This window comes from Globicephala melas, chromosome 3 (assembly GCF_963455315.2).
Source record: "Globicephala melas chromosome 3, mGloMel1.2, whole genome shotgun sequence".
NCBI classification, from domain to species: domain Eukaryota; kingdom Metazoa; phylum Chordata; class Mammalia; order Artiodactyla; family Delphinidae; genus Globicephala; species Globicephala melas.
Genome location: NC_083316.1, coordinates 135,597,673 through 135,614,408, shown reverse-complemented (window position 1 = coordinate 135,614,408; position 16,736 = coordinate 135,597,673). Strand labels below are relative to the sequence as shown.

The 16,736-nt window shown below is 45.6% G+C and overlaps 1 protein-coding gene across 2 annotated transcripts in view; it reads right to left on the bottom strand.

Moving 5' to 3' along the window:
• Window positions 1–6,450: 6,450 nt before the first annotated feature.
• Window positions 6,451–16,736, bottom strand: part of TTC1 (tetratricopeptide repeat domain 1) — a 73,330-nt gene continuing 63,044 nt past the window's right edge. For both annotated transcript variants that reach the window (XM_030841233.3, XM_030841232.3), the window contains exons 8-9: window positions 15,563–15,617; window positions 6,451–7,079 (exon numbers count right to left, since the gene is read on the bottom strand). In XM_030841233.3, coding sequence (XP_030697093.1) covers window positions 6,946–7,079; window positions 15,563–15,617 — 189 coding nt within the window. In that variant the 3' untranslated portion in view covers window positions 6,451–6,945. The remainder of the gene's footprint in view (window positions 7,080–15,562; window positions 15,618–16,736) is intronic.

The following is a 16,736-nucleotide window of genomic DNA, read 5'->3' as shown; positions in this document are numbered from 1 at the left end:
TTATAGATACAACTCCTACAAGATAGAGGGAATGAGTAACAAAAGCCACAGATGGCAACTTTGGGTGCTGTCTTCAGATAACAGCATAATTTAGATCCATGCCCTCAAATCACGTTAAGGCTGTATCAGTGTCTCCCTGCACACGCTGGGCGTGTCACTGCACGTAAAAGTTAGCCGTTTTCTTGCTTTTATACCTGACAGCTCGTCTCTACTCTTTCAAGTAATGAGTCTTCCCTCAGAGCTTTGAATAGAGCATACTATGTGTTTTTTAAGCATACTTTCTTCTAGTGATGAGCATCCTGCCAAATCTTGCCTTACTCACAAAAAAATTTCACAGCCTAACTCCTTTGATATCAAGAAGGCAATGACCCTGGGATGAAAGAGAATACCACTAAGGAAGGCATCCTGTGCCCGAGAAAGAAAGAGCTGGCCAAACCCAATGCTAGGTCACTGACCTGGAGAGTTAATACTTCTAGGGTTAGACCTTTCTTCATTCCCTCCTGAAGCCCATTTGTAGAAGCAACTTTCTAACATAAAGGAGGGAAAGAGAGTGGGTGATATTATGATGACGCTTTTATCTGAATAACTTGCTTTATTTAGTCTAAGGTAGAGACATGGACTCTAATCTTAGTTCTATCAGTTACCTTACCAACAGAAGAATCACTTAGTGGCCACACTGGCCAAAATGGGGTATGGAAAATAAGTGTCTCACTCAACTAGCTCTTTAGTTCCTACTCAGCCAAGGCCAAAAACATGGGCAGCATCAGGGAACCTTCTTCCCCGAGTGAAATCTTCTATAATCTTATGTTTCTGAACTCTGTCTGTGCTCAGTGCCTGACTCCTTTGGACACTGAGCAGACCACTCAAACCTGTGATCTAAAGGAGGTGAGTGAATTCCGAAATGGGAAGGGCCCTGAGGTAAAGGGGAGCCTGATGTGTCACTGCCCTAGGAAGGCACAGCCAGGGGCTTCAGTGAGACACAAAGCAACTTTACAAGATGGTGATGGGGGTGATTCACATGTTTAAACGCACCTTGCTTTAACGCCTGTAGAAAGGGAGCGGCTGGAAATGCACAAGCTGAAGCTCTAACTCCTGGTCTGATGCCAACCAGCCAGTGGCAGAATCCAGTCAGTGTCACAGAGCTCTAGGAAATTACGAGACCTTTTCTCCCAGTTAACTTCCTGAGGCAAAGTTGCAGACGGCGTATTCTCCTTTGGGGCAGTCAGACCGTCCCTACAAAACAGTCTAGTGTACTTGACAACAAGGACCACAGCGTCCACCAAAGCCTATATCCTTTGAAATTTATCAATAAACACGCCCCACCTCACTCCATTCCCTTGCTTCCCCATCCCTGGCCTCGTTCTGTCTTCAGTTTGCTTGATGACTTTCATGTTTGTGGATTTCCGACTTGCTGAGTTTGGGAGCTGGAGGGCACCTGTGTGCTTGGCGGCACAGGGCAGCTGCCTGGTGTGAGTCGGTGGGGTGTCTGATACAGACATCAGCCTAGCAAAGCACCACACCAAGAACAATGAGGGTTCACTATCTGCAGATCTAGCTCCTCACACGTTTGGAACTAAGGGCTTCCTAAGGAGCCTCTGGGTTGACTCCCTTCACATCTGTCATGATGCCTGATGGCTGAGGGGTCCAGTGCCTGATAGGAGTTGCCATCTGGGTAGGCTGTATTTTTCAGCAAGCCGGAACTAGCAGCTGGGACTGAATCATGGCCAGATTATTAGCTGTGGGCTTCCTTGGCAGTGGGGTAGCAGGCTCTGCCATGCTTTAGCTAAGGGGAAAATGTGAGCTTACAAAGTTTCCCCTTGAGTGAAAGGAAACGGTGTAGGGAGTCATTTCTAGTCTGGCTGAATTAACTTCTGTGTGATGGAGCTTATTCCTAGCTTATAGCCCTCAGAGGGTTGAGAAATTAGAAGAAAATGGAATATTTTTATCATAGAATATTTCAAACATTTGTAAAGGTAGAGTACAATAAACCCCATATACCCATCCCTCCCTTCAACAGTTACCAGCTCTTAGCCAGGAAGATTGAAATTTTTGATACTTTGAAACATGAGGACATCCTCACTAGTTTTCATAAACTGATTTTATCATTAAAATAAAAGTTTCTTTGATTGCCCTTTGAAGGGTCTTAAGCAGTCACTCTGATGTTCTGCGGTTTATTTTAGCCCCACCTCTTGGACTGGCTGGTAGCAAGTAGTCCATTTCTCATTTTCAGCAATATTAATGGACTTGGTCTAGTGTGGGCTCAAGGCCGCTCTCCAGACAACAGAAAGTGACTGGAAACCTCCCTTCTCTGCGTAGCTGTGCAGCACCCTGAAGGAACAGAATTTTCAGCCACTTCTGGAAGTATGTGGTGGAATGTCCACATACTTCCTTTTTTAAAGGAAATCTAGGTGATGGAAGGACTAAGCTTGTTACTACTGAAGTGCAGAGGGGGCAGGCTGAAAAGAGTCATAAACATCTCACTGAAATTGCTTCCAGGAGATTCTACTAAGGTGTGGGGTGTGTATCGAGTACACAGCATACACCCACAGGAGTAGAAGAGGAAGAGTACAGCATCTTAAGGAATACTGGAGGGACGAGGCAGGGAGGTGAAAAAGGCAGGGTCAAAAGCAGAAGTGAACAGAGAGCAACACCGACATAACAGTGGGCTGGTGGCGACCGCTGGGCTGCAGGCTCAGTCGCACCAAGGAGACTGAGCTCGGGCAGCCGCAGGCTTTCCCTTCGCACAGCGAAAACGCACAGAGAGCCGAGAGGGAAAGGGCAGGCGCTTAATTAAGCTGCTGATTTCTCCTGTCCTGTGCCGTGTCTCAGATTTGCACTCTGGTCTGGAGGGTTATTGGGCCCTTCTTTAAAAATCTTTCTCAAGATTAAAGCAGCCATTAACTTGCATGGCTGTTCCTATCCTCCTTGGTCTCCTATCACAGCCTTCCCTTTTGACATTCCAAGTTTGCTAAACCAGTTATAAAAGACAGAATTTGCAGGTCTGCTTATTTAGCCCTTGGGAACAACCTTCCAAATACACCTTCCAATCAGGTTCACATTTAACAGCCGCTGCCGGCTCCCCATTCCACAGCAGTCCAATCAGACTGGAACATGCTTCCGTAAAGTCCCTGTGCCTGGTCTTCCTAAAGCAGTCTGGATTTTAGCTTGAGAGCTGTGTGAGATGTAACAGCGATAGGCTTGGAAACCACCACAGAGACCTGAGGAGCACCAGAAATAATCACCAGGCCCAGCAACATTTCCTAAAGCAGTTCCCTACCTTCAACTACACAAAGTGTTGTAGGACTCAACAAACATTCACGCCTTTGACTGTACCTGAGTAACTCTGGAGGTCCAGTGTGTGAAGTCTTGTCAGTTTACTGAAGCTCACACGCGGGCCCCGGGCTGCAATGTTCAGGTCATTAGCTAGCAGGCTTGGCCACTCCCAGCCTCCACATCGCGGCATGGTGTTAACATTCTCTAGGCCTATAAGCACAACAACGCAATAAGAGACGTTTGGGTGGGTGGGGGCGGGGGGGGAGCTAAAGGGCAGGGGAACGAGAAACCAGCTGCAGTGCTTGTGATGGGAGGAAGATGCGTGTGGAAAGTCACAGTTCTTAGAAAAAGAGGTTGGATTTTAAGACTAGGATTCAACCATGATGTATGGAAAATGAACTAATCCACAGTACACTCTGCACAGAAAAACTACCATTTCAAGTGTGAATTTGTTGTAGTGACAGTGCCATATCCTGGGCAAGCCTTCTGCAGAGGCTCCCATGAATGGAAAAGCTGCTCATGTGAGAACTGGGAGACGGTGTGGAAACATATGGAGAACACAAGATGACCTGGGAGAAGGAGGGGAGCCTGAAACTAGAGGAAAAGTTGGGGATTTCTGAAAGTCTCAACACAAATCCTTGTAAATATACAAGATGCAAAAATGAGAATTTAAAAACCAGGAGGCAGGGCTTCCCTGGTGGCGCACTGGTTAAGAAGCCGCCTGCCAATGCAGGGGACACGGGTTCAAGCCCTGGCCCAGGAAGATCCCACATGCCGTGGAGCAACTAAGTCCGTGCGCCACAGCAAGCCACCACAGTGAAGAGTAGCACCCGCTCCCCGCAACTAGAGAAAGCCCGTGCAGCAATGAAGACCCAACGCAGCCAAAAAAACAAACAAGAAAACAGGAGGCATATGTTTACAGGCCAGGTTGAATGATCACCATCTGAGGACATTCTACGTGGCTGCACAAGATGCGCTCGACCAGCTTAAAGGGACTCTATGTCTTTTTAAGCGTCAAAAAAACAGGTACCAAATAAAGGCCACAGAATCTAGAGACGTTTGGATAGAATGGTGGTTCACTTTGAGACCACTTCTCGTGGAACATCCTTTAATACCAATTTACTAAATTTCTAGTAAAGCAGTAGCTACTGGTGCTATTAAGAATATAAATATGGCCCTTACCTTCCAGAAGCTCTTGGTCTATTCATGGAGGCAGATAGGGAATAGATCATAGTATTTTTAAACATGTGTTTGAGCCTTCAAGGAAATTCTAGAAGGAGATTCCAAAATTATTTTGATCCATTGCAATGTCACTGGCATAAGTATATAATACGATGTCACGGTGTGATTACCTTAAAAGTAAATTCTGTTATACCTTTTTTGTGTGTGTGAGGGAAGGAAGGCATCACAGAATTTTAAATCATACATCTTAGCAACAGGCCACCTTCCTCCCTCGTACGTACACTCTTCCTACTTTTCAACCCTTTCAGGATTTTTCTGTAGGTTTGAACAAACATTTTCAAAAGGTTTGAATCTATCTTTTCTTCCAGATTTTGGAAGCAGAAAAGTAACAGTGATACAAAAACCCCTTGGCTTAAGCAAACTCACACCTACTTAGGTTTCCTTCCTTACCTTTCCAGGTATATTACTTGGCCCAATCACTAGAAGCACTTAATATTCGCCTTGTTTGGCCTCCTTTAAGATTTCAGCGAGGAAGTGCGGAGGAGGAGGAAGGATGCCTAAGAAGCAAAACCTCTACCCCCTGCAGCAATGGTATTGTCTTAAGAAAGGCTGTTTCCAGGCAAACAGGTTTATTTCCTATTCCTTGGAGACTCAGATAGCCTTCAGGAATCTCAGCCCTGACCATTGCTTAGTCTCAGCAACTGAGGTCAAAAGTCATAATCTGACAAAGTGGTTTTCAAGGTGGTCCAAGGCTTCCCAGGGGTTCCTGAGACCCTTTCATAAGAGGTTATTTGCCTCATTCTGTCACAAGTACACAGGTATGCAGAATTTTCCAGGCTACATGACATGTGATATCGTGACAAAACGAGTACGTAAGCAGATTTATCAAGCCACACGTTAAAGAGATTTGCAAAAATGTAAAACGGTGTCTCTCTTCTTACTAAAATGTGATTTTTAGATTTTTTCTAAAATACTTGTATTAACATAAAATGTATTTTGTTGTTTTTAAAGGAATTAATATTTAAGAAATTTCTGTTTTAATTTCGAATACAGTAAGTATGAAGAGATGTAACCCACATAAACCAAATCGCTCTTTAAATTGTTTTGAGTGTGGAGGGGTCCTGAGATCAAGAGGTCTGAGAAGGGCTGCTCCTGCTGGAGCAGCAGTGCACAGCACCAGCTGCCCAGGAGGCACTCATCACCGCTGGGTGGGCCACACGGCTTTCAGCTAAGCTTTCTGTACAACTTGTATGATTTCTCACACACACCTTTCGGGAAAAATCAGATGCCGGATTTATCATAAAGATAGCAGAGCAAAATTAAAAACCACATTCTCCTTCTCCCTTTCCCCTTATAAAGTGTGTGAGGAATTCCATTTCAATCTGGGATAAAGGCTTCGCAAATCACAAAGTGTGGATACAGCATATGACTCCACTGCCTACCAACACACGCTGAGGGGCTCTGAGGAACAGAGCAAAACAACAGCACGATTCTTAACACTGGGAGCATGCCTACTGCATGTCACTTACAGAATTATACGTGTACTTACTTCATTTCTAAGATGAAACCTGCACGTCACTGCACTTGACACTCAAACCATAACAATTAAAAGCTTTTCACCAGCACTGATGACTAGAAAAAAAAAAAATCTACCTTTGAAACTTCTGGGTTCATGGAGTCTAAAAGAACATGGTTTTGTTCTGGGATTCACATACCACCATTCCTGAATGAAGCTATTTTAAGTTGAAATTACTAAGATTGATACTTGGTCAAAAACACTGATTTCATAATTATCTGCACAAACCTGGAGAGGCCCGGGACAGCTTGTAAGGTGGAGTTTCTGAATCCTAATACATGGTAGGATGGTCAGCTCTTCAAGATCATCTTCAAGGTGGCAACTAAGACTCTGGGCAGATTTGTGGAATCCAGTAACACTGCTCAAAACCAACACTGCTTTAGCTGTTGTTATGGGGACAAAATTCACAACCCAGCTCAGACTGTCACAGAAAGCGTTTATTACCACAGAGGAAATTAGGAGATGTTGGAGCCCACGCAGGGCAGCCTGGGCAGTGCGTGTGATCGGGGCGAGGGAACAGCAGGTGGGGACCCCATCGATCGTGGTTGGGCAGTCTCCGACCAGCAGGTTTGCTCGGCCCAGGAGACTCCAGCTGGGCTTGTTTTTGTGGAGCTCGGGGAGGTGAGCCTGGACAAGCAGGCTTTCTCCCGGACAAAACAAAGAACAGCCAGAACCAAGGCAACAGCTGCACAGACACCACCTTAAAATGGAAATCAAATTAGGCTCATTACATCAGGAACTGCGTTTCACCCTGATCATAAAACAAGGGGGAGAAGGGAGCACTGGCCTCTACTAGATAGCCTGTCTTTGAGATAAGATGCTGTTAAACGTTAAACACTGGCAGGGCCTTTCCCCTTGCTAACACAGGCAGCATACAATTTCCAAGCCAGCTTTAAAAGCCATTGTTATCTTTGTTATCTGTTATTATCTGGATTTTGAACAAAATTGATGGAGTAGGAGCCAGTAGAGGAATCCTGTTTGATCTGGAAATTCTCTGTGGAGAGTCCAAAAGGCCGAAGAACCAAGTTCCCAAGATCTTTTAGTTTACCTGCAATGTAAAAGCAAAAAGTCCAGTAAATACAGGGAGTCAGCAGAAGCAGGAAGACCCCAAGTGCCTCACTATCTGATTACAAGATAAAAAGAGATTCTCTGCAGTTAAAAAGAAACTCCTGCTTTTAAAATCATGAAACTCTCAGCCCCCAATGTACAGCAGAGCAATCACTTCAGCGCCGTCCACCCTGAGCCATGGCTTGCGTAGGGGAGCACACGGGAGCCCTGCCGCGACAGCAAAGCCTCCTGTCCAGACTGGCCAGAGGCGCCAGGGGACAGGCTCTGGGATGAGCGATGGGCTGCTCTTCCTGGGGCCTGAAGGCCAAGCCTGGCGGGGAGGGCCAAGCCCCCCCCCAAGTCTGTTCTCCATGGAACAGCAGAGCGACTTCCTGAACCTAATTCCACTCTGCGGGTTTCTACTGAACCTGGGTTCAAACACAAGAGCCTCCTGCTTTTGCAAGTCTTAGCTTCCACACTGAACTCATCATTTCTCAGGAAATGGGAGATCTTGTTCTCTTGCACAGCACCATCACCTCAACAGCCCAGTCTCCCTCCCCAAGTTTCAGGCTTTCCTTGTTAATCACCAAGTGAGTTCATGTCATAAAGACCAAATGAAGACACACAGTATAACCATGGATTTTTATGCTGATTCTCCATACAAGAGGGCCACGGAGTTTATACAGAAGTTGGAGTTTCCAGGACATCTGAGAGATTTACAGGGATATGTGGGCAACAGGATGGAATATCTGAAGCTAGGAGTGTTTTGGAAAATCTTGGTGAGGATGGGTGAATACGTATTTCGACCATTTCTACACTGTTCTAATTTTTCTTGCAGGTCTGCTTCCAATGGAGATGAGGATGAGGGTAAAAGGGAAAGAAACCCCAGATCATCAGAGGTACAGGTTCCTTCCCACCTTGCCCTTGTTAGCAGCTTTGTCCCTTTGAGGTCTCCCACCTTGAAATAAACCCCAGGTAAAGAACTTAAAGATGCATAGCCTTTAAATGTCAAGACCTTTTCTAGTAACTCTTGGCAACTTTTGGACTCAGTCTAAGATTTAGCCCCCTGGCAGCTCACCATATTCACAGTAAGTTCCCAAAACCCAGACTGACCCCTCTCCAGGCAGGCTTCCCAAACTTAAACCTGGAACACATATGCTCAGTGCTGCTGATTAAGGAGAATCACCGGCACAGCCCTTGCCCCTGCGCACAGGTGGCAGCACAGAGAGGCCCAGAGCACTGCTGCAGGTAGATGGATGCGTGAATAGGGGATCGCAACAAGCCAAGAAAACAGAGGGGCCCCCCCACCAGGAGAGCGTGAGTCAGCCAGAACTTGGGCAGTCTGTCTGTCTTGGGGCTGAAGAGAGAGGAGAGAGGACAGCGAGGAAACAATCATTTAAAGAAGCCCAATAAAATGTCACTGCTGGCACAATTCTTGACTCTTCTGACACGGAGTGAGTAAAAAGTAAGAAGAAGCCTCAAGGGCCACTCACGTCACAGTCCCCAGGAAGAGCCTGTCCCAGGGCCACTGTGGACTGTCGACCAAGCCAGGGGCCACCACCTGGGCTGGAGGGATCACTGCAAGTCCACCTCGACTGCCAGAACAACAATTTGAAGGCAAATGTACATATGACTTGATATCTACTATAGGAGGCACTGGGATCTAAAGAATACAAGTTATTCTTGGCTTCTGAGATGCTCACAGCCTAGTGGGCACCCAGACACAAGACTGAGGTGAGCGCAGAGGAGCTCGCAGGCCCGTTCAGGGGTGTGAGGAAGGCATTTCAGGAGAGACAAGGCTCTGAAGGACGGGGAGCAGTTACTGAAGGTGGTGAGGAGGCCGCTGCACCTGGAGACGGCGGCAAAGCAAGGGCACAAGTATTCAAACTGCAGATGGAGAGGGGGCAGGGGGCTTTGCGCAGGCCCAGACTTTGCCTAACTGGTTGGAGGACCTGCCCGCCACAAGGAGCCCTGGACCTTCGCTTGGCTGATTCTGTGGAGTGGCAGCCGTGAACACGTGCTTCTCCAGATGCAGGGAGCACAGTTCCCTCCATGCAGAGGTCGAGGGTCCCACGGCTGTCCACAGTCAGTGGCGGAGCAGGGCAGGGACAGAGCAGGGGCCCCTGTGACAGGTAACTGTGGCTCCCCAGTGGCTTTGCTGAAACGTCCCTGGCACCACCCTGCAGTGCAGGACTTCTCCGAACCAAGTCCTCCCTCTTCCCAGGGACCTGACGCGGCTCCCACTCACGTCCAGCTCCTGCCCCTCTGCCTCACTTTCCCTTGCAGGTGTTTCCTCCAATAAATCTCTTGTGTTTCTTTTTTTTTTTTTTTTTTTAATTTATTTTTGGTTGTGCTTGGTCTTCGTTGCTGCGCGTGGGCTTTATTTAGTTGAGGCGAGTGGGGGCTACTCTTTGTTGCAGTGCACGTGCTTCTCATTGCGGTGGCTTGTCTCTGTTACGGAGCACGGGGTCTAGCTGCACGGGCTTCAGTAGTTGTGGCTCACTGGGCTCAGTAGTTGTGGCTCGCGGGCTCTAGAGCACAGGCTCGGTAGTTGTGGCGCACAGGCTTCGCTGCTCTGTGGCATGTGGGATCTTCCCGGAGCAGGTCTCAAACCTGTGTCCCCTGCACTGGTAGGCGGATCCTTAACCACTGCGCCACCAGGGAAGTCCTCTCTTGTGTTTCTAATCAAATCTTGCCTTCTGTTTCTCCAAGGACCCAACCTAACACATATGGCATCATTCTTTTTTCCTTTTATTCTCATATCTCTGCCTTTATAACATTCCACAATAGCTTGACTATTATCGCCAGAACAGTAGAACAGGAGATGGGAAGTCTGCTTGCTAAATAGACAACGTACATGAAGTCCCTGGAAGGCAGCAGACACGTAAAAAAGACACATGATTAAATAGTCTCCCCATTAGAGAAGACCTGAGGTTAACCTGACTTGAATTAATTCAACCAACATGTACTAAGTACATATGTGTGGCGGGGATGCAAAGATACAGGACACTGTCTTTACACCAAAATAAGCTTAGATATGATAGAAGATAAGACACACACTGAAGCCAGTTCACATGTAGCTGAGATATAAAATGCTATGAGAGTCAGTAAGAAGAAGATGCCCTCCAGCTTGGGCAGGGAGGAGGGAGATCTGGCAGAGCTTTGTGTGTGAGAGTCTGCATTTCAATCACCACTAAAGGACAGGCAGGACTGCAACCATTTGAGATAGAGGGAGTGGGCAGTGCAGGCAAAAATGGTAGGATCAAATGTACGGAGACAGGCAGGCAAGGGTGGGCAGTGTGTCCAAAGGGCTGAAAGGGAGGTGGCAGGGCGCGGCAAAGGCCATTGATGGTTTGAGAACAGCTTTCAGGGTTAATAATGCTACGGGGCAAAGTGAAGAATAAACCACAAGAGGAGAGCCTGGAGGTGGTTCTGACAGAAAGCTGGTGAGGCCTAACGGGAAAGAGGCCGTTTATTCACTGAACAAACATTTGATGTTTACACTGTCAGGTGAAGAAGCTCTGAAATTAGGGGTATGGAAATAACAGACACAAACTATATATATAAAATAGATAAGCAACAAGGATATACCAGGAATTATACCCATTATCGTGTAATAACCTCAAATGGTGTATAAACTGCAAAAGTACTGAATCGCTATGCTGTGTACCTGAAACTAACACAATATTGTAAATCAACTACGCTTCAATTAGAAAAAGCTCTGAAATTAGCGTAGGGCCAATGGGAACATAAGGAAACAGAGCACAACATTAAGGTACAACCAACAAGTTTCGGTGTCTGCAAGATTCACCTTTTACTGTTGATGATGGTGGCAGAGAAGCACCTTCAGCAGAGGTCATGCTCCTTCCTAGCTCTGTACACACACACTCACCATCTTCCTGCTGCTGTTCACAGTCAGGGTGGGCGCTCAGAGACAAGGGCAGCTTCGCTGAACCCAAGACAGGACCATCTGCCAAACTAGCCTATCTGCCACACTTTCCACTGGCCGCCAAATCCCACCCCTCCCCCGACCTGGGCAGTATTAGGTTCCTTTATTTCCACTTGTAGCAAATCTGACACCATGACTCAGCCTGAATGTGCCCACATGCCCCTAACTGTTAGGATCTCATCTATAAGAGTTCCCATGGCAAAGAGAAGAGTCCAACACTGCTTGTGCTCAGACAAGAACAGTTATGACACGAGATCAAGGCTTGGCACTGGATCCAGTTCTGATAAATATTAACTTCCGCGTCTCCAAGTAACACTGTATTATAAAAACCCAACTGACTCATTACACATAATTTCTCTTCAGAGATACTGACTGTGCAGTAGTCAGTTTAGCATCAGGAGAGCCTGGAAGGCCATTTGTTTTCACCTCCTTAAGATCACTGAGGTTGGAACCAGTGGAATAGATCCTTTAGGACTTTCTCCTATTAGGAGAACCAAATTGCATCCAAGTGAATCTTGACACTGCATTTCCTCTTATGAGGCAGAAAACTAAGCCATGAAGCTGTGACTCTTGCTTTCCTCTGAGCAAAAGGCAAATTAAGAGGGCACAGAATAGAGAAAATAAAATTCACACTCAATTCAAATGCTTATATATTAGTCAGCTCTTGGGTGAACGTAGAAGTGGAAGGAAGCCTTACCAAGAACTATCAAAGAGGAGAAGCTACAGGAGCAGCAACTAGGTAACGAAGCAAAAAGCAGGGCATCGAAAACCCAAAACTGACATTCCCTACTGAGGGGGTGACAGCAACACGGAACTGGCTGAGAGAGTCTCCAGTGGCCAGAGCACATGGCATGGCAAGTGCACAGTCTGTAACGAGTATCAGGCAGGGCAGCAGGAAGAGAAATGTGAAAAAAGAGCCTGGATTTCCATACCCACATGTATGGCTTCAGCAGTTTTAAGGGACAGTAACAATTTCGAGGCTCTCGTGATATTCGGCAAGGGAGCTGATTCTAGGCCCCTCTATCACTTGCAGAGAGGCACACAATGCACAGGAATAGCCAAAAAAGACCTGTTGCATCCTCACAATGACAATGAACAAGTTACTTCCGGCTCCAAATCTAGCTTTTGAACATGGAACATACAAGGTGGTATTCTTAATTCAGTTCACAACTATACACTCATTAGGATGCTAATGGCCAGGAGTGAACACCTGAGTAACTTCAGGAATCAGGAGACCAGCAACACGTTCCAAGAAGGTGGAAGGAGGGCATGGTACAAGTGGAAAACCTGGGCTGGATGCGGAACAAGGCCCCTGTGTGTGCCGAGCAGCTGTGTGCCAGTGAAAGGAAGGTAGGGTTTCTGGGGCAGTGCCTCACCCACGTCTCTTGATCCTTTGGGGGAATCAAAGAGTTTCATGTCACAGCTCTAGGTTTTCCAGGTCAGGACAGCCTCTCGACTGAGGCAGGAAGAGCAGATCCCCCGGAATTGTTGGAACAGAAGCTAAATGCTCTGAGTCTCTTGGGGTGCTCTGTCCAGGACATCTTTCCCGCCTCATCACACCACTGACTATACCCTTAAGTCATTCCCTGGCTATAACAGCCACCAGGCTATCTTCCCAGAGGAAAGGACAAAAGGAAACACTCCAGTTACTGACTCCTTTCCTCAAATCTAAACTCAGCGTGATTGTCCCTCTCTGGCAAGGACTGTGGCACTATGAGTGACTGCCACCCTGGGTCTCCACTCCTGCTCTAAGGATGACATTTATAAATGACAGACTAAGAAGAGAGGAGCAAGTATGTTCTACCCATTTATAATTCCAATTAGAATTTTTTTTCCCAAGAAGGGGGGTACGTAGCTCTTCTTTCTAACAACAAGGAAGTCAAGTTACAGAGAGAAAAGGAAAAGCAAGGCAAGATTATCGAACAAACTTAAAGACAATCTCATTTTGTTAAATTATCACATAACGTAGTAAATGCCAGTGACAAATGGTGCTAAGCAGTTTTAAAAATCTTTAACTGCCAATCTTCCAGCAGAAGCCATCATTCCCAGAGAAACCAGCACTAAAAATCATGCAGTCCACTGCAAAAAGCTTGCTCAGAACTTCTAAGCAAGTGACGTTACTCTGCGCTTCTAGAGGGACCAGCCTCCAAAAATCTCAAAGCACACGAATCAAAGGTGGTTCATCTGTAACAAGGAAGGAAGAACACCAGAAAGCTCTTGTGGGGCGGAGAGTGATTTCTCCCTTTAAGGCTCTCCTACGGGAGGTGACACCCAGAACCAATTTTTATTCATGATCCTTATATTCATTAAGAATATAAAGGAAGGGGCTTCCCTGGTGGCGCAGTGGTTAAGAATCTGCCTGACAATGCAGGGGACATGGGTTCAAGCCCTGGTCCAGGAAGATCCCACATACCGTGGAGCAACTAAGCCCGTGAGCCACAACTACTGAGCCCATGCGCCACAACTACTGGAGCCCGTGTGCCTAGAGCCCATGTTCCACAACAAGAGAAGCCACTGCAATGAGAAGCCCACGCACTGCAATGAAGAGCAGCCCCTGCTCACTGCAACTAGAGAAAACCTGCGTGCAGCAAGGAAGACCCAATGCAGACAAAAGTAATAATAAAAAAAAGAAAAAAAGAATATAAAAGAGTCCAGCCATTCAGACTACTGATGTGTAACAACAAACTGACATATTACTTACCAAGCAACTTAAGTTGTTTATGAAGGGAACAACATAAGTAAAAGCCAAAGCCACAAGACAGGAAACATCAGCTCATTAGAATTTAGAGTGACAAGGACAGATGGAAGTTTTGATTCCATCTGGAACTGACAATGGCAGTAAGATTCAATTTACACCTATCTCTTTATTTTCCATATTGGTTCAAAACAAATGGACCCAGGGACCAGTGCCTAAGTGTCTTTTCCAAAACCACAATGCTCAATCACCAAGTCATCTCTTTCAGCATGAAATCCAGCTCAGCTAAATGCAAATTCTTTCCTTCCTTTTTTTTTTTTTTTTTGCTAAAATAAAGCGTCATTGTGAATAGGTAAGAAAATGCTCTCTTCCCTCTTCTTTGAAGAAAAAGTACCTCCAAAATAACTTTTCTGCTCAAACATGGTGTCAAATTTAATTAAATATGTAAATTAGGGAAAGAGCCAATTTTGGAAAAACTGAGGAAGGCTCCAGAAATCTCCCCAAGTCTGAAGCATCTCCCCTTGGAGTCTGAGTCTATCCAGCAGGGGCGAGGGCTTTGGATCGACTAGGTTAGTGGCTTCTTCTCAATCAACTTTGCTATCAGTGATCTTTGGGGAAATCTGTCTCATTCTCTGGATACTAATGCCTAAAGGCCATACATGGCCAGGCTCAATTTATTTTAAATGAGTTTCCTTTAGTCCCATGTGATTGCAATTCACAATATAGATCTAGAAAATATTCATAAGGAAAAATATATAGGAGATCCTGAACAGAGAACTATCAGACAGGTTATAAGCAGACTATGCTGGGCAGGTCTCTGTCCAGGAACCTTTACTCCCCTTCGTCAAGCAGACTGTTCATGAGAGGAATTCTGTAATTCCAACTATAAACATGCTTTGGCAAACACAAGAAGTAACTAAAACACGGGTCAAATGAAACCATTTCCCCGACCCCCAAACCCACAGTCTTTTCCCCCTTCCTATTTACTACTAATTCTTGCCCTCGCATGTGTTCTCAAACACTAAAGGGACTCTGAACGCCATTTTCAAAACAAAAGTCCCCTTGGTTTTGACATGGTATTGGCTTGTACTGATTGCATCCTAATGGAACGTAAAACCTGAAGCTGGGACCTCCCTGGTGGGGCAGTGGTTAAGAATCCGCCTATCAGTGCAGGGGACATGGGTTCTATCCCTGATCCAGGAAGATCCCACATGCCACGGAGCAACTAAGCCCATGCGCCACAACTACTGAGCCCATGCTCCACAACTACTGAAGCCCGGGCGCCTAGAGCCCGTGCTCCACAAGAGAGGCCACCGCAATGAGAAGCCCACGCACCGCAATGAAGAGTAGCCCCCATTCGCCACAACTAGGGAAAGCGCACACACAGCAATGAAGACCCAGTGCAGCCAAATATAAATAAATAGATAGATAAAAAACACAAAACCCAAAAAACCTGAAGTTGTTTACTCAAATGAAGAAATTCAACTGTTTTTAAGAAATTCATGATCTGAAATAGAGGTTGGTGGCAGCCCAGGTTGGGAGTTAATTATGTTTGCATTCTTGAAGGGAGGAAAATTTTCCAAAAACAAAAAAACAACCCCACAAAATGGAAGTTTAGTTTTTGAAAAGCTGCTATCCACTCTAAACCACACTGCTCCTTCTAGAGTTAAAAATGGCTAAGAACTCACGAGCCCCACGGTACTGGTGCCCACAACAAACAAAGGGCCCCAAAGCTATTTCTAACTGCTGTATTCTCCTCTAATGAATAAAAGTACTGATGGCCCCATCCCCGGCTTCCTAGCTATTTATGGTCAAGAGAAGGTAAGGGAAGCAGACTTACCTAACATATCTTCCTTTAGTCTTTCATTACGTTCCTCAATTTGCTTAGGTAACCTCTGAGGGAAAAAGCACCAAAACATGGGTTGTGAAAATCTTTTGGCTTTATTTTGAATTTGAGAAACATTAAAAACCTCATGTGAAAGCGAGACCAGGTTAAGTACCTATACATGAGCCTATTAAACATAGAGAAGAACAAATGTCTGTCTGTGGGGGAGCTACAGAGACTGGAGTTTGGTTTGGTTCAATGCTATATTCCCAGTTCTTAGCAGAGTGGCCCAAGGAGGACCTCAATAAAAACTTGGTGAAAAACACACACACACACACACACACACACGCACACGCACACACACACAGAAAATGTCTGAAAGGATACAAACCAGATGTTTACAGGAGTATATTTAGGTGGTGGGATTATAGGTGATATTTATATTATTAATTTTTTTGCTCATTTGTATTTTTTAACTTGAAGTCCTTTCTTTATATAATCTAATTTGTTGAGAAAGCATCAGATCGTTTCAACCTTGGCACTACTGATATTTTGGACTGGGTAACTGCTGTAGGGCTGTCCTGTGCATCGTAGAATGTTTAGAGCATCCCTGGCCTCCACCCACCAGATGCCAACAGTACCCTCCCAGTCATGAGAAAGTGCCTCCCCACACTGCCAAATGCCCCCTGGAACCAAATCACCTCCAGCTGACCTAGATTAGAGTCTTCTATGGTCCCTTTTAGCTCTGTAATTGCCCCCAAGTACTCTGGGAGTCCAGTATTAACTCAGTTGTAATAATTCAATATAAAATAAATTCTTTATGCATATAACAGCTAGCTTTAAAAAAAGGCTCCCTTTCATGGAACTCTTAAAACTAATTTGACAAGGATAAAGGCTACCAAGAATTTAGCCAAGATTTTAAGAACTCTATTCCCTTTCCTCATGTCAAATTTAAGTTAATCCTAACACCATTCAGAGATACGTTAAAAGTCAGATAAACTGCTTTCAAATTGCTTATGTATTTTAATTACCCAAACGAGCCCTTCTCCCATTATTCAAAAGATCTGTTGTTATTGAAGGAATTCACCTCAAGTGGGTATAAAAACAAAGCAAAACAAAACCCAAACCACCTAGAATATTAGTGCAGGGAGAGGAGTCAACATTTCTCAGGTCCGCTTGGTGGAATAAC